At 30.3% G+C, this 25,595-nt stretch overlaps 3 protein-coding genes and 1 long non-coding RNA gene across 4 annotated transcripts; 3 read left to right on the plus strand and 1 right to left on the minus strand.

Annotated features, from left to right (window-relative positions):
- The first annotated feature begins 359 nt into the window (after positions 1-359).
- Positions 360-2,814, plus strand: LOC111612602. Its single transcript, XM_023353832.1, has 2 exons — positions 360-766; positions 2,414-2,814. Exons 1-2 carry the CDS (start codon positions 464-466, stop codon positions 2,630-2,632), a joined length of 522 nt encoding a protein of 173 aa, XP_023209600.1. The 5' UTR covers positions 360-463; the 3' UTR covers positions 2,633-2,814.
- A 7,288-nt stretch (positions 2,815-10,102) lies between these two features.
- Positions 10,103-12,565, plus strand: LOC111612597. The gene is made up of 3 exons (XR_002754635.1): positions 10,103-10,237; positions 10,315-10,400; positions 12,549-12,565. It is a non-coding gene; the product is annotated as an uncharacterized LOC111612597 (long non-coding RNA).
- A 1,680-nt stretch (positions 12,566-14,245) lies between these two features.
- On the plus strand, positions 14,246-18,792 carry LOC111612599. Its single transcript, XM_023353828.1, has 4 exons — positions 14,246-16,153; positions 17,755-17,902; positions 17,982-18,211; positions 18,706-18,792. Exons 1-4 carry the CDS (start codon positions 14,246-14,248, stop codon positions 18,790-18,792), a joined length of 2,373 nt encoding a protein of 790 aa, XP_023209596.1.
- Positions 18,793-22,369: 3,577 nt separating this feature from the next.
- On the minus strand, positions 22,370-24,685 carry LOC111612601. Its single transcript, XM_023353831.1, has 2 exons — positions 24,231-24,685; positions 22,370-22,780 (listed from the first exon to the last, which is right to left on the minus strand). The coding sequence occupies exons 1-2, from the start codon at positions 24,549-24,551 to the stop codon at positions 22,532-22,534; spliced, it is 570 nt and encodes a 189-aa protein (XP_023209599.1). The 5' UTR covers positions 24,552-24,685; the 3' UTR covers positions 22,370-22,531.
- Positions 24,686-25,595: the final 910 nt, after the last annotated feature.

The following is a 25,595-nucleotide window of genomic DNA, read 5'->3' on the forward strand; positions in this document are numbered from 1 at the left end:
GTACATAGTTTGTACAGTTTATTGGAAAATTGTAAGCTCTTTATTATCATAAGAACCTAATTGTTATCGAAGTTTTACATGAGTTTTTGTATTTAAACAAATCATAAAAAGATTCTCAGATGTTAAGTTTAACAACTTCCATCACGTGCCTGCTTATTTACAAATATTAAAAAATAAGTCGTTTATTTTTAAATATCTGCATATCGTTTACTATTTTACAACTCCCAAAACCTTAACTCTATCATTATGTTTTCTTTTCTCCTAAATACAAAAATAAAAAAAATTAATAAAAATATTTTATATCTGATTAAAAAAACAATACACTGAGTACACCGAGTAATAATTCGTTAACTCTCGGTATTATAGAGAAACAATAAAATAATTGTGCAATTGTTAAGAGCAACGTTACAGTTTCCTATTCAGAAACGTTTTGTCTTGGTGTGACAAAAAGAACCTGAACAAAATGCATTTAAAAAATTCTAATTTTTATCGGAGAGAACTCATTCTCTGTGGATACAATCTGAAAAACAATATCCACATTATTGAGATCTGGAGTCGAAGTTTGAAAAACGCACCATTTCGATGCAGATACTGCAACAGAACTTTTGATACGAGAGAAGAGTTACGAAAGCACATGAGGGATGTGCATGCAAATCCAGGTAACGAAACTCGTTCAGGTAAATCATTAAAACACGAAGAATTCAGAACATACAGAGAATTCTTTATCTTGTACCAAGACATAATTTTGCATGATTTATTTTTCGAGGTATGTACTGAAAAATTAATTTTATTATGTTTTCAATATGGATAAGTTTTATCAGTAATATTCACTAAAAATTATCATTAATTTTTAGTGAATATTAAATTTTTGTTTTATTACTACCAACAACTCTACAATTATCGGGTTTTGGTATTTGCGGAACACGGTAGTCTGATTCTCAAAGTAATTTTAAAAATTATTTGAGAATAACTGTGTGCAATAATATACATAGGTTTTAATATTTCGTATGGGTTCTAAACAATGTAAAAAGTATAGCATATTATTTACCACGTCACCAGCCAGAGTAATGCTAAAATAAGAGTTGAGTATATTATTTCAACAGTTTAAAAGTATAATTACTGTCTCACAGTTATTTTCACTTACGTAGTAAAAATACTTGTCTTGAATATAATGACTATGGCTATTAATAATAAAATATTCATACCCATTTAGTAACTGTCAAATATAATTAGATTATTTCTTTAATTTTAAAAGTTTATGTATATTAGGAAAATTGTCATCATTTTCACATTATGATCATGGAGGTGCTTGTTAGACCTGGAAAGATGGTTTCTATTTTTACTCGATTTTATTTTTACAATATGTTTATTTGCACTAGATATTTTTTTAATTTTAAGTACATTTTATATTATTATACCAATACGAAAGAAAATCGTACTCAGAATTACAGCCAAAAAGTAAATTACTAGCGCGAATACTTGCGGGGGACACAGTTCTAATCCACATAGATTACATATGGAATTATTTCTGTTGATATTAACGAAAGAAACTACAACTAGCTCAAAATATAAAATATTAACATAAGAGCAATTCAAACAACAATATTAATATATCGCTGTTCGAGACAAAAATACAGCCTTAATAAAAATATATATACTAAGAAAAAATAACGATGGATTACATTTATAACTTCGTCAATTATAAAGCGAATTTATATACATTTAAGTAAGCAAATACATCATTTCACGACAACCACAAAAATTTAATAAATTATATTGAAAAAGCATTTTATGTGATATCCAGCATAATTAGTTAAAGATGTATCTAATATAACTCATGTAATAAATTGAATCAACAGCAATATAAGGTTATACACTTTGAAATGTTTCCTTATTGTCTTTCGCATAATTTTATTCAAAACGAATATAATTTGATACAAGAGGCGACAACAAACATTTTCCAAGACTCACTGTTAGAAGAAAAAAAAAAGTTTTACGTAAAATATACAATGGAATATTGCAGAGTTTTAAGTTTGTTCTCCGATTAATTTCTGTCTTAACATGGATTAAAAAAACGTTTACATACAAGATGATAATCACTCATTTCAAAACCAGTAAATGAAACAGAAAAGATAGCAATACATGTGGACGAATAAGAGACCACAACATACTAAAATACTTACAGGAAAAACTTTCTATTGCAATCTTAGCTATTGGACATTGCGTTTACTTCAGTGTCAAACAGCTAATATTCGAATAGAAAGTTCTCTCTGGAGGCAACCTAATTGTAGTTCGCCCATGTGTAGCATTTCCTTATTACTTTAATTCAATTTAATAGTATCTTCGTCTTTAGTAAACAAATTGTTTTCATATGTAAAATATATTTCATTCACAAATAAAATCTTTATTACAGAAAATTTTTGCAACGTTTACAAAATTACAAACCGATTTCGAAAATTCCAAGAGACTGAGTTCACAAAAGAAAACAGAAGAGTATTTTAAAGCTGTACCAAAAGTTATAGATAACAATGATATGAAGGTTGCGGGTCCCGAAAAAAAAAAGAGAACATTAAAGCAAATGAAAAGCCAGATCCAGCAGAAAGCCGTCATGAATTCCTTCCGGACAGTGTAGATAGCAAACCTGAGATGGGCAAAATTTAAGCTAATTAGAAATTCTGAAACGTTACTTATATTTACAAAATTTTTATTATTGAAGTGCTGTGAGCACTCATTTACTTTTGCTGCATTTAAATAATTTACTTTAAATTTGTTAAACAGTTTTTAAATCCAAAATTATAAAAATTGCAACCTTGACATTTACCTATAATAATAAAATGGTTTCAATTTTAATTTCTTTATTTTCCAATTCCATAATTAATTTCCTATAATTATAAACATATCTATATAATATGAGAGTATCGTTACAAGTAATTAATCTGAATATTAAAGTAACAATTAAAAAAAACAATAATAGTATAACCTTTACTCCTTTCAAAAAACAATGTTCTATAAATAAAACAATTCGTTACACTTCTAACATACTTACGTATATAAAAATGAATATTTTTAACATGAATATATAAAAATTAAAACAAGAACCAGTAGAATCACGGAAATAAATAAAAATAGAAGCGAACTAAAAAGGAAGTTTATGTTAAATAGCTACCCCAACAGAATAATTAAAACCTACGAGAAAAAAAGCTAAGCGATAAGAAATATGAAAGAATAAAAACAAACGACAACATCAGATATATTAATTTTCCGTATATAAGAGGTCTAAAGGAAAAAATAGATGAAGAATTGAAAAAATAAGCGTAAAACTAGCACCAAATTATGAAAAACTAGCTGCAAGTACCAGCTTCGCTTGGTTTTTATTTCTACATTTATATGTAATATGGATTTATATATATATATATAAGTCTGTTTCTCTTCCTCTACATAATCTTTCTCTGATTCGATGTGTTTCCCTATAATTTTCAAGTTGCTCTTCTATCTGCTTATTTCTGTCTCTTTGATAATTTTCTGGTAGCAATGTTACACGTACTTCTATTTCTTCCGTGGTTTCATTTCACCGCGTCATCTTTTGCCTTTGAGATATGATTCGAGACCGTAAAATTTCTTTCTTACGCTTTGGCATTGTTTTGTATATTTTACTTTTCACACTTAACTATTCACTTTTTACTTTCTACTATTTCTGTTATCCGTACACTTTTACTCATAAAAAGTCAACTGAAGCATGTGCATCACACGTCTCCAAAAGTCATCCCCCACTACTCACACATAACAGTCCTCGACTATTCGAAAACATTTAAGGTTAAGATTCAATTATAGCCAATCTTACCCGTTTTCACAAAATGAAAGAATTAGGTCCCCCGTTTCAAGACTAATTAGAGAATTTTTACATGGGTCTAAAAATATATTCGATTTTCCGCAAAAACGCAAAACACCGCATCTGCGCCTGTAAATCTTGCACGTCGCTTTCTCTTAACACTTCAATTGTTACTTAAGAACCTCTCCCCGCGGGGAAAATTTCAAAAAATCCCTTCTTAGCGTACGTTCTCACGACGCACCCTAACTTGTACCAAATTTCAACCTACAACTCCTAACGGTTTGGACTCTGCGATTATTATTATTATTATTCGGAGTGGCTATTTTACTATGCAAAGGGCAATTTTGGCAACTAAAAATAAGATTGTCGACGATATCAACTTTAATATTCAAAAGAAAATGCAGAACTGGCACGAGCTCCTTCTCTTTTAAGTTTGGGCATTGTATAAAATATAAATCAAATTAACGTTTTATTAATAAATACACTAAGTACACTTTACACACTTTATTTCTCGATTTATATTCAGTCTCTTTATCACTTTGACTATTCACATTTCACTGTTTGTTTTTATTCACTCACTGCACTACTTTTTTACTTCTTTTTCGGTTCTTTTCTTCGTCACTGATAAGAAACTGACGTTCGAACCGACGACGAATCTTGCTTTATGTACCCTCACCAATGGGTAGTCTCACCCATACAAAAAAGGCTTCGAATAGTCCACAATGTTCCATAACATTACACAACATTCGAAAGTTTACTGGAATGTCATGGAATGGTCTCGAACACTCTCGAACACTTTCGAATGTTCTGGACTGTTCTAGAAATGCCTAGAGGGCGAAACTTCCAGCCCTTATATCTTCAACATTCAGGTAAAAACGGGAATTTTCTTCATGGATGGGGAATAGAGTGCTACCACACGATATAACTCCCTTGATCGTACCAGGTCTCGTTTTTGAGTTTTAGCAGCACGCACACTGTACTGTACACTTACCAATATAATATATATTGATGATGATTGCTTGATTGATTACAGTCTAGATTAAGGGCGAAACAACTAAGAAAAATAAGTAAACATGAAAAAGGGAAAACAAGAAGTGTTGTTTATGAAATTCTATGTACCTGTAGCAATATTAATGTTTATATAGGCGAGAAAAAACGGAAATTGGATGTAAGATTTAAAGAACATATATCAGATTATAACATAATAGAATAAATTCTGTATTTCATGATTATTGTTTATTAAATGATAGTAATGGTTAGTGATAAACTGTAATGGTAAACTGTAATGGTAAACTGTAATGGTTAGTGATCTGTTGTATAAGACTGTTGAAAGTCTATTAACCTGTAATCCTTCAGTTAGTATACCGGAAATATAAAAACCTTTTTATAGAATGAATTTAATCTTAAACCATTTGAAATAATTTTTAAGAAAATTATTTCCAGGTACGTACTTTTAATATTAATGTACTGTAATAAATTTATACATCGGTTATATATATATTCTGTTACATAGTTTCATACTTATGAGTTGGTTGTTTGTCTAAATTAGGTACAATTAAATTCTGCGCTGGTAAAACCTGTTATACTTATACATAAAGTTTTGAAACACTTTATTGTAAAAAGTTTAATCCAGGAAAAAAGTTTTTTATGTTATAGCTATTATCAGAAAAAGAATTTATGTATAAACATTTTTTGATATTTAGTTGACTGAGGAGTGGCAGTGCCCGAAACGTGTTATCGTATTTGTAACCGTATCAACTAAATAAATATGGAACATCGTCAAGTGTTGAAATTGTAACACATCTTCTGTTAAGTGAATAAAAATAAATAAAACAAAACATTGTCGTTTTTAAATCTTAACTGGATGGGTTATGTTGTAGAATGTTACGCAATTACCAGAAATATAACTAAATCAATGGTCATGAAACTGTGATAGGACGTCACTTTAGAGTCCGAAAAAAAGGTAAATTGTGTGTTTTAAAAATGACGTCATTGAAAGATCTATTACGTGTTCATGAAAGTTCAAGTCGAAAAAATGAAATCTTCTGTCAGCAGACAGTTCTGAAGACACGTCAGTGTGTCACGTGACTGAGAAGACTGACCCAGTGATCATGAAGACAGTTTACGTCACACGCCTTGTACGCATTCGCTCTCCAACGTGTAGTTCAACGACAACAACAGGAATAAGTAATTGCGTATTGAACGGTTCACACTTAGTAAGTAGAACTATGACTTTTTGTTTATGGCCTTTCTATTATGGGTCTCCCTAAAAAAATTCTGTATTTTGAAAATGTCGAACATATATTTGATTTTGAATGAACGTAATTAAAAAGTGTTTAAACTAATAAACCGTTAATGACGTAACTATGAAACGAGTTTACATTTACTCCATCGACGAAGTTTGATTGGTTCTTTTTAATTGGCATTTATTACGTCAAACAAGATGTGTTTGTTGTCATGACAATAGGTGATATTTAAATATTTTAGTTAATCGCACATCAGAAGAAGAATGAAAGACGTATTCTGTATTTTAATACTAATTTACTTGTCATCTCTTACAAATGGTGAAAGAAAAAATGGTGAGCAAAATGAAATTATTTTTCAAGATATTTTTCGTTGCAAATTTTTGTATATAAGTATATTTATCTCACTAATAAAATAATTAATGTAAACTGTAACCTACACTTTATTCTTATTCAGCTGCATTGTATATATGTGAATGTATGTATTATTAGAAATATTTTCTAATATTATTTATAATAACAGTTTTTATATAAAAAAATTCGTACACTTTTCGTTTATTAAAAAAACTGTTATTAAGAATTTATTTTATAAAATAATTTGAAAAATTTACTAATTATTAATATAAAATTTACACTTATATCTGCCATCGTTGCGTTGTATATATATTTGTTTATTCACAAACACTTCAATTTTAGGAAAATTCATGTATCCAATACACACACCAAAGGAAATATTCATATCAATATAACTGAAAGTTTTCTCTCTTTTTTGTTTTATATAAGCTTTTATTTTGTAATATATTTCTCTTATATTTAGCAGTTCTGTATATATTTTGACCATACTGTTATCTGTGGACTATGTCCCATGTGTTGTAACTAAAGTATACTCAATAAATGGAACGCGATGTCGCCATGGTTCCCACTTCACACTTTCCTATCATTCCTTACTTTTCTTCCCTCTTCTCATTTCCTCTAAAACTCTTCATCCTTCCTTTTCAAAGGCTATGCCGTAAGGTTCGGCCTTCTAACACTTTTAAACATATCATATCATATNTACCTCAACTTTTTCTACTTCTTGTCCATCTAACTGTAAAGATATTATTTTTCTGTTTTTCCCCTAACTACATTACCTTAGTTTTATTGATATTGATTATTACAGTATTTCATATCTGAGAGTACGCACAATCAATTTAACTTTTAATAAATTGATTGTGAGTACTGAGTATAAGAGTACGTTCTTAGTCGAAGATTTTCATAAAGTAACAGAACAATAATGTAACAGTGACATTTGCTATAGAGTAGTAATAATTTACTATTTTAATTATATATAACATAAAATTTTGTAATAGAGGATATGAGTACATCGACCCACCCTACAACACTGTAGATAATTCTGTTTTATATAAATTTCATGTTGTACGAGTCACTTAGATTTTACAAATACGTGTGCCGGGCTGTGAACGGTTTATGTATTTGTAAAATCTAAGTAACTCATACAACATGGAATTCATATAAAACAGAATTATCTACAGTGTTGTAGGGGGGTCGACTGTATTGTATTTCTGATAATTTCTTTTAAAGTATTGTGAGGGGATTTAGCCACTCTTAAAAAATTTATTTAAATTTAAAATATATATATATAATCGATAATCAAAAAAAATTATTTGTATTATTCAGAACTAAACTACTATTGTGATTGAATGGAATAGCGCTAAATAGAATCAAGCTAAAAATATATTATGGAAAAGTACTAATTTCCTCAATGTAGTTGCTTAAACGTTCCTACAGGTAAAGAATTTACTCAGAATAAGCTGATTTGATAACGTTAAAATTTCGTTTATTTAATGAAACTGATCGAGTTTGTCTGTTTTATAAAATAACAATAATACATTTATAATTATCACTTTATAAAATACAGGAAATATATGTAAAATGAAAAAATTATATTTCATAAAATTATTTACATTGTTTTCAGAATAAACTTCTATTTATTCATTGATTTCACTTTATGAATATAATTTTATAATAAAATTTGACCTTCTGTTATTTCTTTTATTTTCTACTTCGTATGATTGATTTATATAATTAAATGAAAATTGAAAAATATTTTTAAAAAATTACAGCAAACGAATTCATTAAAACATTTTAGTACAAATAAACAATTATTTTAATTAGAAAACTAATTTACTTATGAAAACAGTACTTTTTAATTCGTATTTTACTTTTGTAAAAGAGAAATTTAATTATGTTACTATTTTCATTTGTACTTTTGTATGGTAATATTCAAAGAATTGATTTTTAAAATTACAAAATCATTTTAGAGAATTTAATTTATAAAAAAATCAATATCCTTAACGAAATTAAAATGATTGCCTAAAATTCAACTTATAGATCGATAGTACAAAAGGACATGTATTTTGTGTTATACAATTCTTTTTATGTTTTCTGCTCAAGGACAGGTGTTTAGAGCACTGAATGCTTTTCTCAAACTATCTCTATTATTAGCTGTGGCTTTCGGAGTTATATAAATTTGTCCAGTTATAAATCATCCATTAGTATTTTTTTTTCTTTTTCTCTTTTCTTTACTGTATCCGCTTTATATATCAGCACTGTCTTCAGCAAGCAATGTCTTCTGTAATCATGCCCTGGTCATTTTCCTTTACTTTTACCGATTTTCTTTAATATTTTTTTTCTTTGTTGAATTTCTTATAAAACTACTTCGTTTCTAAAATTATCTGTCTTAATCAGTTGGATCTTTCTTCCCCGCACGTCTCAAATGCTTCCATCAAACTTCTGTCTCTCTTTCTCATTATGTACGTTTTTTCTCAGTATAATACTATACTCCAAACATCGCGCTTCACCATTCGCAGTGTTAGTGAAATATTTAATGATTTACTTAACAGTTTTTTCTTTCTAATGAATGCATTCTTTCCATTGCTTTTCTGTTTTCTTATCTCCTTTACACTTCATCCTTCTTCACTTATCCATGAACCTAGGTAGTGAAATACCTCAACTTTTTCTACTTCTTGTCCATCTAACTGTAAAGATATTATTTTTCTGTTTTTCCCCTAACTACATTACCTTAGTTTTATTGATATTGATTATTACAGTATTTCATATCTGAGAGTACGCACAATCAATTTAACTTTTAATAAATTGATTGTGAGTACTGAGTATAAGAGTACGTTCTTAGTCGAAGATTTTCATAAAGTAACAGAACAATAATGTAACAGTGACATTTGCTATAGAGTAGTAATAATTTACTATTTTAATTATATATAACATAAAATTTTGTAATAGAGGATATGAGTACATCGACCCACCCTACAACACTGTAGATAATTCTGTTTTATATAAATTTCATGTTGTACGAGTCACTTAGATTTTACAAATACGTGTGCCGGGCTGTGAACGGTTTATGTATTTGTAAAATCTAAGTAACTCATACAACATGGAATTCATATAAAACAGAATTATCTACAGTGTTGTAGGGGGGTCGACTGTATTGTATTTCTGATAATTTCTTTTAAAGTATTGTGAGGGGATTTAGCCACTCTTAAAAAATTTATTTAAATTTAAAATATATATATATATTTCTGTTCGCCTGAATATGAGAGTTAAACTACTATTAATTTGGACCTCAAATATTAAAAAAAATAAATTATTTTATTATGTCACGTTTAGTTGTGTTACACTATTTTAATGTATTTATATCTATTGAAACTTTCTATAATTTGAGTCACATAAACTAACATGGTCTGAACATAGAAGAATCAAACATTCTGTAAAACAAATATCAAAGTATTCTGTAATGCGATATACAGTCGACCCCCCTATAAGATCATTGATTTTTCCGTTTTATCTGAATTACATGTTGTACGAGTCACTTAGATTTTACAAATATGTGAGCCGTTCACAGCCCGGCACACGTATTTGTAAAATCTAAGTGACTCGTACAACATGTGATTCAGATAAAACGGAAAAATCAATGATCTTATAGGGGGGTCGACTGTATAGTTTTTCTTAAATGTGGTATTTTATTAATTATTAAAATATATTTACTACTCATTATAAATCAAATTTAGCCATGTAATTATGAAAATATAAGAAATATTTTACTGTTTAAGATGACAATGAAAACTCTTACGTGGTGAAGGTAGCAGTGGTACGTAATATCATTTTTATTATACAATTATTAACAGTAATTATCTACCTTTTACTGATTTAAATACTTTTTATCAGAAACCCCAGTTTAAACACCTTCCTCACGATCAAATCTTGAAAGAATTTAAACTCTTTAACATCATTTACAAAAAGTTAAAGTTTAGGTGAGTTGAAATAAATGAATTTTATTGACGAGTTATTTATTTTTTTAAATTTTCAATCTTTATATTTTTATTCACTTTTAAATGTTTCTTTCTCTCCTAAATTTCACCTGTTCAGAAATAGAATTCGAATAAAACAAAAGCAATTTTTTTCTCATTGCCAAAAATTAAATTCAGTCTTTAAAACATATTTTAATGTGTTATTTTTCGTAAGTATATAGCAGACATGGGCAAATTCTGCTCTTTTTGAGTTACAGTTCTTGCTGAAAGTGTTAATTTCTGCTTTTTATTATTCTTGTTACAATTTTATTTTCACAGTTTTGTGAAAATATGTGTATTAAATGATTTATTACTCGTTTTATATTATATTTATATAACATAACAAAATCGCGGTACAGAACTGCAGTACAGAATAAAAAAGTACAGAACTGCGGCTCCCATGCGTTTTCCAAAACCAACATTTCGGCTCCCACTGAACTCTTGCTTGCCCACACCTGGTATACAGTGAAAAAATGTAATGCAATCAAATCTTGGTATTCGATATAATTCCTTCGTAAAAGTTGTTCGAAAACCGATTTGTTCTACAACCGAAACAAATTTTAGCATGATGAATATAGTTTGATTGGCGTCATTAAGAAAGAACTGTCTTCCACCGACATAACTTTGACGATACGACTGTATTGTGAACAACTGTTCGGTTTAAAGACAAAGATCAGAAAACTTCGTTTAAAAGCTGACGATAGAGTCCGATATTGTTACTAGAACGCGCCAGTACATAAAATAAAGTTAATCTTACTTCTTACCTGTTACGTATAATTAATCTTAACTGTTCGCATTTCTAGTTTTTCGAAGGAAAACAAGACAAACTTGGCTTCATGTTAACAGTATACTGTTTTTCGTTATCGCCCTTTCTTTTAAGAGTAATATGTCCCGTTTATTAACATCTTAGCAGTGGTTACAGTTGTAAAATGTGTATGAAATTAGTTATAATTCAATATGTTTCACTATGTTTCTTAAATTTATTGACATATATTTCCATATATTTGATTATTTATAATACCTAATAGAATGTAAATGTCATGGAAAGAGTTGTTATACTGTACTGTGTAGAGAAAAATAGCAACGAAAGAAACGTGTATATGATGACGACAGGGGGCTTTTCTTTAACTCTTTCCGCTTGTGGACAATAAGGGCTGTTTCACACTGTGACTGATTGGACCGACTGGGCCGACTCCAAGTCGTGTTATCATGGCAACAGCAGTCGGCCAACCGATTGGTTGTTTCAGTCGGACAGATTTAAGAAGTAAAGTATATCTGTAGTCTGGTCGGAGCAGTCGGTGAGGTACATCCAATGAGAGCTTCGAAACTACACCCAATCAGACTTTGGATATATGAAAACTATCGAATCAATCAAACATAACTTTACATTATATATATTTCTACTTTATTTAAATTTTCCCTTTACTTTATTTCTTTCATAACTGCTTAAATTTTATATGGGAACACAAATGACTTATATATATATTGAAAAACATTATCGACATAATGAAAAAAATGGTATTATTATTTAGTCTTTTCAGAAAAAATTATAAACGAAGTAAGATATTTCCGCAAAGTTTAACCAAGTAGATTACATAAATATTTTTAAAAATTAAAAACACTTAAAACGATTTATAACACCCGTTCCAATTGGTCCTTTCGAATCGTCCGCCGACGTATAATCGTACTCAATGTGAATGCCTCTATTACTAATTGGTCCGATTATAGGATCGGTCGAATCGGACCAATCGGTCCAGTCAGTCATAGTGTGAAACAGCCCTAAGAGGTCCTCTTTTAGCAAGTCCATTGTGGGTTTGGACAGGCTCACAATGGAGCGGCCGGGTGGTGGGGATGGAGTAAGGACATATCGGACTACCGGAAGTTTTTTCGGATTGAAGAGACGTTACTTAATAAACATATAAACAGCTACCATTAGAAAATTCAGAAAAGGTTAGTAATAGTATAATTTATATGTATTTAGAAGGATTATGGAAGAAACAACTGTATTCTATAAGATTCTAATGAGTGGTTGACAGAGTCCAATTACTTTCACATCCGATATAATTCTCTTTTGATTAACTATAATATCTAAGTATAAGTATAAATTTGCAGATATAAAATAGTGGAACCAATACTGGATTGGCCTAAAATGCCAAATAAGGATGGATCATATGGCGGAGTTGTTGCTCAATTAGCTAACAAGGTGAGGAATGATTAAATAATTTATTTAACGCTTAAACAATACATATAAAAATAAACCAGCAATTTCCAATAATGTTATGTCATCAATTTAATTTGATTTAACCTTTTACAAATTATATATAATTTTATTTAATTTCATTTATTAATAATTAATAATTTCATTTAATTTTACAGACAGCAGATATTTACGCTAACCTTGCTCAAATTTCACATAAAACAGAAGATATTTGTGACTACTCTTCTCTCATTGCAACATATTCTATGAACTATTTTATTAAACGAATAGAAATCAAGCCAGGATGGAATGCAATTTTCAAATCATTTTCAATTCAAGTTAGTACTTACGTCGTTTTCCTTGTTACATTTTTATATTATTATCATGTTTCTATTTTTTTGTCTAACATAAGGCAAAAATAATAGTATTTCTCTTATGTATTAAAAAATCCAGCAACGAGTTGCATATTTTTCCCGGCTATTATTAGTTTTTATTTAAAAAAAATATCATTCATATTAAGCAAAATTAAAAATCAGTTGTGTGGGGCTACCTGCTATAATTGAATACAATCGTACCCAGCAAAAATAAACAAATAACGTAACCAACACCTTGTTGCTTGCTGAGGGAGTTTTATTAAAATCGAACGTTTTCGATCCACTTAACGGATCATCATCAGGATAGAATATACTAAAATGGAATACAACATAAATGGAACAATATGTTCAAAAATTCAAAAATATCCATAAACTGATAATATATCAATTAATAAAAATAAATAATAAATTGTAAACGATACCAAATAATAAATAATATACTACGACGACCAAACATTAATAATAAGTTTCCTTTAAATCAAACAAATATCATATTTCAGTTGATGCGCTACTTGTAAGCTTCTTAACGGCAAATTTCCAAGCCGAGGGAAGACCTTCCGCATCCCTAGCATTAATGCATCCGTCTTTAAGTTTGCTCCTGTATATCTCCATTTTTTCGGCCGTCCTCGCCAAGGTTGGTGAGTGCACCTGTCTCACGACTTCCGCTTCCTCCCATCCAATCAGGGATCCTTGGGCCTGCGCCATCTGGGCCAATATTGTTGTATTAGACCCTTTTCTAGCATCATACTTATGTTCCCTAATCCTTACCCCGAGGTTTCTGGTAGTGACTCCTACGTAATCTTTTTTTATTCCTAATTGCTGGTTCTCGTATGGAATTTTGTAAACACCTGCCTTATCTACTTTTTTAATAACCCCTTTATCGTTTCTAAGAATTTTATATAAATTGGGAGCTCTTTTCAAAATCACCTTTGAACCTTTAACGCTTGCAATTTCCTTCATAATTCCTCCTAAATATTTGTTGAATGTAAATATAATTTACATTCAACAAATATATTTATTTTTATTAATTGATATATTATCAGTTTATGGATATTTTTGAATTTTTGAACATATTGTTCCATTTATGTTGTATTCCATTTTAGTATATTCTATCCTGATGATGATCCGTTAAGTGGATCGAAAACGTTCGATTTTAATAAAACTCCCTCAGCAAGCAATAAGGTGGTGGTCACGTTATTTGTTTATTTTTGCTGGGTACGATTGTATTCAATAGTAGCATGGCGACACCAGCTGTACCGTACAAGGAATACAGGAAGTTGACGATAAAACTAGTCAAAGCTAATTGTAAGTTGGAATTTTTAAGAGAGTGTTTAAAAAACGAGGTTTTTCCTATGTCTATATTTAGACTCCGCATTCCGAAAGAATGCTTCTCGCTAAAACTACGTTTTTGTATGGCGTGCCTTAGGAAATCTATTAAATTAACAAAAAATAAAAAGTATGGGATCCTGAATCGCATTGTTGAAATGGAAAACAGGGTTTTTATTGAAGATCCGGATAAGCTTATAGATATGAACCTTAGAGTCGTTCGTCTTACGGATAATGTTCATAAGAACTTAACTAAACGCTATATTAAGAAAATGAAGTGGATTATTTATAAGCAGGTTCCAAAAAGTAAAGGGAAGAATATTACAACTTACGTTGTTTGGGACCAAATTGATGTACCTAATAGGGTAAAAGCGCTTCTGAACAATGGCCCGAACTTCGTCCCGGAAGATGCAGTGAATTGGGAAACCTCCATCCAGGAGATCGAAAGAGGAATTATTGGTCTAGATCCGATAGAGAAAGATTATATACGTTGGAAGACTGTATTAAAAAATCAAGAAAAATGGAAAAAAGGAGGAAGTATTAACAAAGACATCCTTTATACTAAGCGTTGGCTGAAAGCAAACAACTTAATTGCCGCAAGAGCGGATAAAAGTAAACAAATAGTTTTAATGAAAAAACAAACGTATGACAAAGCCTTAGAAGAATACATCAAAAAGACGGAATGTATTAAAACCAGCAGTAAAATTGTGGAGGCTATTGATAGAAGAGTTAGGAAACTGGAGGAAACCAAGCTTGCGAAGGTTTTACCTTTTATCCGGAAATGCCGTAACCCCAGACCTGGGATCCCTAGACTATTCGCCTTCGCTAAAACGCATAAAGAGGGCAAGGAAATAAGGCCAATAGTGGAAAAGCATAAAGCACCTACATTTTTCCTAGAAAAAAGGTTACAAGAATATATCTCCTCCCTAATGGAAAGTAGTAATTTGGTTGCAAAAGATCCTGTAATGGTGGTTAAAGAGCTGCAAGACATTACTTTGATGGATGAAGAAGTGGGAACTGTGTTGGATTATGAGAGTTTATACCCCTCCATTAAGATTAATTCTTGTTTGGAAACTCTATTGGAGTTCTTGTTTAGAGAAAACCCGATATTAACGCATCACAGAAACGAGGTTATGGAAATGGCTAATCTTATATGTTGCGAATCTTTTTTCACTTTCGAAGGCCAAACTTATAAACAAAAGAGGGGAGTTCCGATGGGAAGCCCAATTTCGGGGCTTCTATGCGAGCTTGTGGTTAGAAAATTGGAAGAAAAAGTATTACGAAGCTTTGAAAGAGAAATCGTTTTCTACAAGAGATATGTGGATGATTTATTTATAATATGGAGGAATAATCGAGAAATTACTAGCTTCATAGATAGAATCAACGATAACGAGGAAGGCCTCAGCCTGAAGCTAGAGCAGAAAAGTTCCAAGATGGTACATTTCTTAGATATTAATATCATCTTTAGCAAAGGGCATGTATCCACCGGCGTGTACATAAAACCAACACATAGCCCACTATACATCCCTGCTAAGTCCAATGACCCCTATCGTTACAAAATGGCAGCATTTCGTGCCTTGGTTAGAAGGGCTTTTCTATACTGCGACAACATCATAGACCGGGTTACTGAGATCGAAAGGATCATACAGTTGGCAGAAGCCTTAGGATATAAGAGGAATATTATAACGGGTATTGTTAAAAAATATGAGAAGAACAATGATAAAGTATCCAGACAAGGTCCATCTAAGTACACAAAATTTACATTCAACAAATATTTAGGAGGAATTATGAAGGAAATTGCAAGCGTTAAAGATTCAACGGTGATTTTAAAAAGGGCTCCCAATTTATATAAAATTCTTAGAAACGATAAAGGGGTTGTTAAAAAAGAAGATAAGGCAGGTGTTTACAAGATTCCCTACGAGAACCAGCTATTAGGAATAAAAAAAGATTACATAGGAGTTACCACCAGAAGCCTCGGGGTACGGATTAGAGAACATAAGTATGATGCTAGAAAAGGGTCTAATACAACAATTTTGGCCCAGATGGCGCAGGCCCAAGGATCCCTGATTGGATGGGAGGAAGCGGAAGTCGTGAGACAAGTACACTCACCAACTTTGGCGAAGACGGCCGAAAAAATGGAGATATATAGGAGCAAACTTAAGGACAGTTGCATTAATGCTAGGGATGCGGAGGGTCTTCCCTCGGCTTGGAAATTTGCCGTTAAGAAGCTTACAAGTAGCGCAACAACTGAAATATGATAATTATTTGATTTAAAGGAAACTTAGTATTAATGTGTAGTCGTTGTAGTATATTATTTATTATTTGGTATCGTTTACAATTTATTATTTTTTATTTATTATTTTTTTATTTTTTATTTTTATTAATTGATATGTTATCAGTTTATTGATATTTTGAATTTTTGAACTTATTATTCCATTTATGATGTATTCCATTTTCGTATATTCTTGCCTGATGATGATCCGTTAAGTGGATCGAAAACGTTCGATTTTAATAAAACTCCCTCAGCAAGCAACAAGGTGTTGGTTACGTTATTTGTTTACCTGCTATAACATTTTGTTATAAATAAAAATTTTATATTTTTAATTACTAGAAAGTTACAAAAGGCTTAATTTTTAGGGTAGTGATAAGTTTTATGAAAATAGTTTATATATTAATAAAGAATTAAATTCTTTATTAAGTCCTAACCTCTCTAACACTGAAGCCAGATGGCCGAGCAATCAAGGTGGTAGACTGCCTACCGCTCTGGGGACCTGGACTCGAATCCAGATGGGTCAAGAAGTTTTTCGGTGCGGTTATGTCGGGCCCTGTCTCTCACCATTCGTGGGTCTGGCGGAACCCATAATGGGCCTACCATAAGAGGCCCTCTTAGTGCTCATAAAGCGGAAAGAGTAAAAAAAAAACCCTAACACTCTCGAGATATGACACTTGACAGCCCTTTATCACCTCACTCTCTCGATCTTTTACAATCAGAATGTATTCGCATTAATGCTTTTCATATATAGCCATTGTGCCAAATTTCGTTATTTAATCTTTACTCCATCCTGAGACATTAAGCTAAATACACGCCTATACACACACACACACACACGAACTTTTTGGATTTAGGAAATGTACATAACGTGGAGATATGAAAAAAAAAGTCAGAGGTCAAATTCGAAACGACTTCCATACTTTTCTTTGTTATGTATAGCCCACATAACAGCCGGGAAAGTAATATCGAACTGTAATTCTAAAAGCTTGAGAATTCTTAAATATGAGAATTAGGTTCCTACGTGATTAAATTAATTATAGCTTTATGATAAACATTTAGTACTGTTTAAAAAAAGCAGAAAGAAACAAAAAAAGATAATACCACAGAGAATAGTTTTACTAATATGTTTTTTTTTTTTCTTTACAAAAGGTTTGGTTTGCAACAGTTATAACCATGATTTTAGTTACATTAATTCTTCCTCCAATAATAAATTACGAATTAAACCAAATTGAAGGAGAACGTCGTTGGACATTAAAGACTAGTTTTTGGTTTTTATTTTCTTCTTTTACTAATCAAGGTAGAAATACGTTATATAATATGATGTTTTCGTATTAATTTCATCAATCAGATTTACGTGATTTTCCTTTTTTTTCTAGGATCTGAAATCAGCAATATAAATCGACTGTATTCAAGAATTGCTATTGGAATTTGCTCTGTAACAGTTCTCATATTAACATTTAGTTATAGCGGAACATTAACTTCTCACTTGACTGCTCCAAGTTTAGAGCCCGTGCCCAAAACATTTCAGGAATTGACTGATGCTGTAAAGAAAGGAAGGATTGCTTGTGGCACTCGTGACTCTTCGGCTGTTTATACCTTTATAATGGTAAAATTTTTAATTGTATTTTCTTGTCAGTCAATATTGTCTTTCATATTGAGTGTATATGGTTTGTGTTTTAGTAATGGAACTTTTCAATATGGTAATTTTATAGAATTCGAATATTGGATTTGTTAAAGATTTAAAAAAACACATTGTAGCCAACAACAACTTTTTCGGTTTTAACGATATGATGCCACGCGCGAAAAAAGGAGGGATTGCACTTATTTCTTATGGTCGAGTTATAAAATCGTGGACAAATGCTGATGAAAAAAAATGGTTTATTTCTGATTTCTTTAAAACCATTATAATAAAAAAAGAAGAAATGAACAAATTATTACTAATTTGCATAAGTATAAATATGAATGATTTGAAAAAAGTACCAAATTTATTATGGGCATCCATGTATTATATGATTCATGCAGGTAATAATAAATAAATATATATATATATTTATTTATTTACATCACAATACACAACAGTGAATAATTTCTATATTATAGGGTTACCCGTCTGTTGGAGAGTGGAATAACAAATACGGTTCTTTCCGATATAAGCAAGAAAAATCAGAAAATGGAAAGTGGATTTGAAGCACTGAGTTTAAATAACTTTTTAGGGGCATTCTGGATCCTTGTTGCAGGGTATTCGTTAGCAATTATCTGCTGTATTTTCGAACTGTTAGTAGGAAAACGGTCTAGAGCAGTGCTTAATCATACTGAGTGTTAATGGTTAATTATGCATTCTCATGTATTAATATATAAGTATTATATCATAGTACTTTTGGGTTACGTAGAAAAACTCTAGGCGTATTAAAGATTTTTCATCTATTATTCTAGTAACAAGTTCTTCAATTATTTAACCTATTATTCCACTGTTAAATAATAACGTAAATTAATCTAAATATAATAAAAGAAATATTCAAATTTATTCACTTTTACTGTACAGTATCTTAAACTGCTATCATATAAATGAAAATAGACAATAACAATTCTTTTCTTGAAAATGTATCAGTCAATCGCAATTTTTGACATTCACGTCTGCCATTATCTGCGAAATGCAAATTAATTATTATAAATACTAAGTGATCTAATCAAAGAAGTCTTTGCAGTAACACTTTCGAAGTGTTGAGCTGTTGTGTTTGTTTTAATTCATAAATTATTAACTAAGGAATATCCAAATCTAGGGATGCAGATCGTACATGTTGTTTTCGTCATCTCGATTCCCATCAAATTGTTCTGTATGAATATTGATTTGCATGGTTATGACATTCATCTGAGTTATACAGTGATGAGAACTATACTATTTCTTAAACGTTAGCAAGTCATCGTTAGTGATGACTATCTTTCAGTATCAGCTTTGATTTGCATCGTTATTCTTTGTTGTAGAATTGAGTTACAGAATATCAATTATGCGATGAAGTACAAGAGTTTCACACACATGGTGAAATTTATTGCGTTACTCATAGCGAGTTTTACGTTTAATTGATTATTCAGTGTATGTATAATTAGGACAATACTCTTCTGTAGTGTAACTTGAAAAAAAGATCGAAATTAATCTCATATTAAACAGAATACAATCTAAATTAAAAATGTATGTGTCTATATTTATAAGTCACTTGTAAATATTTAGAAATGTTTTGTATTAATGTAATATAAAACTATTACTGAAGAGAATGTTCTACTTGTTCAATTTCATTTGCACAAAAATTAAATTTTGAAACTCGGTTTTACTCTTTTTGAAGAAGTAAACTGAATATGAGTTTTGGATAACATTTGTTTGTTTATTCAATGAACTGTAGATGACTACATGTTTAAATGTTAAAAAAAGTGTTTTATTGTACTTATTAAACTCTGTTTCCCAACTATCAAAATATTAGTCAATACAAGGAATAGTTAAGTATCTTTAATTAATGTATGGATATATCTCATAATAATAAATTTTCTCTATTTCCAAATCGAATAACTCCTGCATATTTTGATTTTTTTTTAATTTTTACCTTTTATTATATACAGTTAAATCTTTTAAAAAACCTGAATAAAAAGGTAACTTATCTAGACGAAAAAGTACTTTAGAGCGAAGTGGTTTTTTATGTTGTAAAGAAACCTGTTTAACAGGGTAACCTACCAACATCGGATAAAGTATTCGGTACCCTACGATTCTGATGCAAATAGGTTTTATGTAGCATAAATTCAATTACCCTCAAGGCATTTGATCATAGTCGGAGTGGTAACAACACATCTTGAACAACAAACAGCAAAGAGAGCAATATAATATTAAGTTAATTTCTAAACTTCCTATCTTAATTACTGTTTTTTAAGTAAATAACAATGAACTTCTGTGTGGCACGGTGTTTCCCCTCGTTCTTCTTTTATTCGTAATACATATAACTTTATTTATGTGCGTCGTTAGATTTGTTTATTTACTTCATTTTCTGATAAAGTATATCATTGTATATGAGGAGGTGCCATGCAAAAGCAAACAAATCTACAAAAAATCAAATTTGAGTTTAGAATTAATTATTTTTTAGCCTTATTCCTATTTACTATTAATTAAATCAATTTAATTAAAAAATACATATCCAACAGTAATTTAGGTTGGAAAATCGATGGTCTGTGCATAATCTCTTTACATGTGTTTCAAGAAAGAAAAAAAAAAAAACATATCCATTGCACTTTGCCTCAGCAAATGAAGACCTATGATTGAGTCACGTATCTCCCAGAACGAAACAGGTGGTTTTGTTATTGTTGTATCATTTTCTTGTTCTGTTGGAACAAAGATTTTCATATTAAAGTACTGTTTATTCGTACATATTTTATTATACAGTGTATTTCAGTGTTATTATTCAGTTAAAAATAGATGAAAACAGTATGATAAGCGCAGTAGAAGACAATGTTCGAACTAGAAAGAAACCTAAAACTGTTCAAGTGGTAAGAAAGTTTCTGTTTTTCATTTTGCAGAGTTCATTGTTTATCCTTATTTTGTAAAATGCCATTTTTTATAAGTCAAAAAAGTAGCCAGTATAAAAAAGTAAAAAAGTATATAGTTGTCAGGAAAAAGAAAACATATCCTTACACAGTTCATGCAAAAAACATATCCATCCTATCCAATTAAAAAGAATCATCTCTATTTTTCGTGTTAAATAATCAAATACTAACTATATTTCTATCAAAAACTACCTTCAAATATTTATGTTAAATAAAAAATTAAAAAAATAATAATATTTACAGGTGTAAAGTGAAAATATATTCAACAACAGCTTTTTACGTATTACCAACAATTGTTTAGAGTTTACTTGTTTGCTTTAAATAGCACCTCCGCATGTATATACCTATGTATGTATATATACAGGATTTTCCCAAATTATTAGTTTTTGATGAAATAAATCAATAATAGCGAACACATTGATAGAATTATTTAAAATTGTCTATTATTTCTTTGTAATTTTTTGTAATATGAAAAATTTTAATATAAGATTTAAAGAATTAAAAATAAAAATTAGTATTTAGTATGACCACAATTGACAGTCATTAGTTTTTCTATATGACAACGAATACTCTTTATACATTGTTTTTTTAATTTTTGTTCTAATCACTACTCTATAATACCATATCTTAATAAGATCCTCCATTAATTCTCTTTTTTTAGTAACAAATTATTTTTTCATACAATTAAATGTTGCAATATAAGCAATTTTTTAGAAGTAATAGCGAATAGAAAATAAGAATTAAAAAATACTCATTTCTTTAAAACCATTATAATAAAAAAAGAAGAAAATAGTGTAAGAAGTATAACTTTGGTCCTTGGATCTAATAATTTAGTAAGGTACTGTATATTTATAGATAGATGGGTGTTTAATTTATATTTTTCGTTCTATTTAATTTAAGTTTACATCTTTAAAATAAAAAATAAGTATTAATTTGTGTTATGTATAAATATATTTTCAAACTAAACAATAACAAAATTCTTGAAGTAAGAGTATATTTGTTCCTTTCATGTGATAAATTTTATCAAGTATTTTTCATTTCACTCACATTTTAGATTTTATTTATAAAACATTTTTTAGGTGTCTCCTGTTTATGACTGAAACTCTCATTCTATATAGATATGTTAATAATTATTGCAAATTAACGATAGAACTAGAAAAGAAATTAATTAAAATTGAAGCGATTTTTATTACTGTGAAAAATGCCATTTTCACAATTATTATAATTTTGAATTTAAGAAACGTTTAACCAATTTTAACATAAATTATATAAATGAACCAAACGTAAATGAGTGCACTTGAATTAGAAAATTTTGCAACTAAAGATAACGTTTCAGTATTTATAATTAGTCTGAAACTTTGCCGATCCCAGATTTTATATCTACACTTTCAAAAGTGAACGTTTGAGGACCTTCTGCTGAATTTTGTTTTTCATTTGCTTTAATGTTTTTCATTTCGGGACCCTCAACTTTTAATTCATCTTTATCTTCAATTTTTAGTATAGATTTAAAATACTTTTTTGTTTTATTTTCTAAACTCGACCTCTCAGAATTATCGAAATCAGCTTGTAATTTTTTAAATGTTGCAAAAATTTCCTGTAATAGAAAATTTATTCATGAATCAAATATATTTTAATCTTAAAAACAATTGCTATACTAAAGAAGAAAATGCTATTAAATTAAATTAATGTAATAAGGTAATGCTACACATAAAAGATATACAATTGGGTTGCCTCCACGAAGAACTTTCTTAGCTGTTGGACACTGAGCAAACTGCAGTTTCTGTCTGCACGTGCCTAATCTGTTGTTGAGTAAGAAACCATCGATAAACTACAAGAATTACACTAGCGTTCTATGGTATTTGTCATTTGCCCGCAGGTGTTATTCATTCATTCACTGGTTTTGAAATGAGTGATTATCAATAATAAGGCGACAATGATAATTTGTCATCAGGAACCTAACGGAAATATCGCTAATGATCATAAAACTTAAGTAAAATCAATAAACACAAAACAGTTCGTCATCTCCTGAGTTGGTGTGTCACAGAAGTCTGTCTGTCATTGAGAGATTGCCGATCATCACGAGTTTCTTACCATTTCGTCATTGAACAAGAATTTCGCCGTGCTCTGACATAACCGCTACAGAATACCGATTCCCAGAGCTCGTATTTACCTACGTAGTATGTACCTATCCTCCACCTGCTAGTGCCAACGTCTATTCCAACTGCCTGTTTACTCATCGAACAAACAATACTCTTTGTGTCATGTATCTGCTTACCGAACAACAACTCAACGGATCAAGGTGTTTATCAGCACTCGATCGAATGTAAACTCCCTCTCTCTAGCAGCAAGAGAACGGTTATGATAGTCGTAACAACTGTATATTAAAATCCTATTAACCTCTTATAGGTATAAATATGTAATATCTTATGTAAATAGACAGGTGTATGTTCACGTTAAATCTGTAATTGAGTTCATTTCTTTCGGACACGTTGTCTCTCGAATCTTCTATATCCGACCGCTGCAAGAACAACGTTTGCACGTGAATCGAAATATAACCGCCATCGCGATTTATCTGTCTCTTAGAGCACAATAGTGTCAGACCTGACGTGAGATATTGACGTCGTGTCAACCCTGCGGTATCATTTATATTACTATTGTTTCAATTCATTATGAGAAAAAAAATGAGAGTTGAATTATTTTCATCTTTAACTAACAATACCGAATTTCGCATATATTGTTTTTCAATAATATTTATTCAATTTTTGTTCCTGTCGCGGAATGATGCTATAGTTTCTCTTAAATTAAATGTCCTAAATTTGCTGCTTATGTGAAGAAGTTACATATGTAATCCCTCGCTAATGTTTTCAAGTAGTTTTCGAAATTACTTTCAGATTCAGACTACCGTGGTCCGTGAATACCATTACCCTGATAAAAAGGGAGTTAATGGCAGTAATAAAAGATAAATCTAATATTAGTAGAAATTAATAATAATTTCAAACTTATCCATATTGGAATAATAATAAAATTAATATTTTAGTACGTACTTCAGAAAATAAATCATGCAGAATAATGCCTCGGTGTAAACTAAAATGTTCTCCGTATGCTCTTCTGTATTCCTCGTGTTTCAGTGATTCACCTGAACGAATTTCCTTACGTGGGTCCTTATGTTGACTATTAATATGATTTTCTAACTCAGCCCTAGTATTAAACGTTCTGCGGCAGTATTGGCATTGAAATGGCCGGTCCTTTAAAGTTCGACTCCAGATCCCAATAATGTGCATATTGTTTTTCAGATTGGATCCACAAAGAATGAGTTTTCCTTCATAAAAACTAGAATTTTGTTTATCGATTTCGTTCAGGTACATTTTTCACACCAAAACCGACTCTTTCTGAATATGCAACAATAACGTTTATCTTAACAATTGCACAATTCTTTTATTGTTTCTCTATAAATCGAAAATTGACGAATTATTACTGGAGTATTGTAATCAATTTATTGTTTTGTAATCAATTTATTGTTTTTATCATCTATAAAACGTTATTATTTTAATACAAGAGAACGAAAATTTCTGTATTTAGGAGTAAACTGGACAAAGTGAAAGAATTAAGATTTTGAGAGTGGTAAAATAGTAAAAGATACACAGACAGTTGAAAATAAACAATTTGCAGTTGTAATTTCTTGACATCATAACATTTCTGTTATTACTAATAAAAATTAGCAACAACAGTAGTTATTTATGATATAATAACATCCTCTTTTGATATGTTCTCTCCCAGATAAAACAGTATACTATTACTTTTACTAATTAAAAAAAAATATGTAAATAGATAAAATAACTTGTCCTGACTGAGTGATTTATTTACCCAGAACAAACGGCCCAGAGCAAACTGCCGAACTTAAAGTGGTGAAATTTTGACAGATAGGGTACGTCATGAAAATGTCTAAGAAGGGATTTTTCGAAATTTTCCTTAGGGAGAGTGGGAGAGCAATACGACTTAGCCTGAAGAACGGCTTCTACTGTGATCCCGCAGAATATAAGGAAATTGTAAAAATTAATATGAATCATGTTTTTCGAAATGTAAACATCCCCCAATAGAAAAAAAGAATAAAGTCACCAGTTGTAGTAACAACCAGATGGGAAAGTTCAGACGTAAGTTTCAAAAATGCTTCGTCATCGTCAACATTTGGCAATCACATGGTCACACATGGTCATTTCCCACGACAATGAGATACAAGCGCGAGCTACTGGAAGCTCGGGGGCGATCAAATTGGAAGTTATATTCCATCTCCCGAACCTCCATACAATGGACCCGATTCAACGAAAGGAGAAGACCGGTTGGAAGACACTCAAGGGTTGAGACACTTCCATGTAGAACTGTTATCGCCGCACATAGCTCTCATCCAACAT

The sequence above is a fragment of the Centruroides sculpturatus genome, unplaced genomic scaffold, assembly GCF_000671375.1.
Source record: "Centruroides sculpturatus isolate CEXI.00-Female unplaced genomic scaffold, Cexi_2.0 scaffold1415, whole genome shotgun sequence".
Classification (NCBI taxonomy): domain Eukaryota; kingdom Metazoa; phylum Arthropoda; class Arachnida; order Scorpiones; family Buthidae; genus Centruroides; species Centruroides sculpturatus.

Excerpts from the sequence above, each read along its gene's own strand:
- LOC111612602 (XM_023353832.1), top strand. The coding sequence starts at position 464 with ATGCATTTAAAAAATTCTAATTTTTATCGGAGAGAACTCATTCTCTGT. Across the intron at positions 767-2,413 it reads TGCATGATTTATTTTTCGAG|AAAATTTTTGCAACGTTTAC; the intron begins GTATGTACTGAA and ends TCTTTATTACAG.
- LOC111612599 (XM_023353828.1), top strand. The coding sequence starts at position 14,246 with ATGGCGACACCAGCTGTACCGTACAAGGAATACAGGAAGTTGACGATA. Across the intron at positions 16,154-17,754 it reads CAAGCGTTAAAGATTCAACG|GTTTGGTTTGCAACAGTTAT; the intron begins GTGATTTTAAAA and ends TCTTTACAAAAG. Across the intron at positions 18,212-18,705 it reads CTGTTTATACCTTTATAATG|GGTTACCCGTCTGTTGGAGA; the intron begins GTAAAATTTTTA and ends TCTATATTATAG.
- LOC111612601 (XM_023353831.1), bottom strand. The coding sequence starts at position 24,551 with ATGTACCTGAACGAAATCGATAAACAAAATTCTAGTTTTTATGAAGGA. Across the intron at positions 22,781-24,230 it reads TGCATGATTTATTTTCTGAA|GAAATTTTTGCAACATTTAA; the intron begins GTACGTACTAAA and ends TTTCTATTACAG.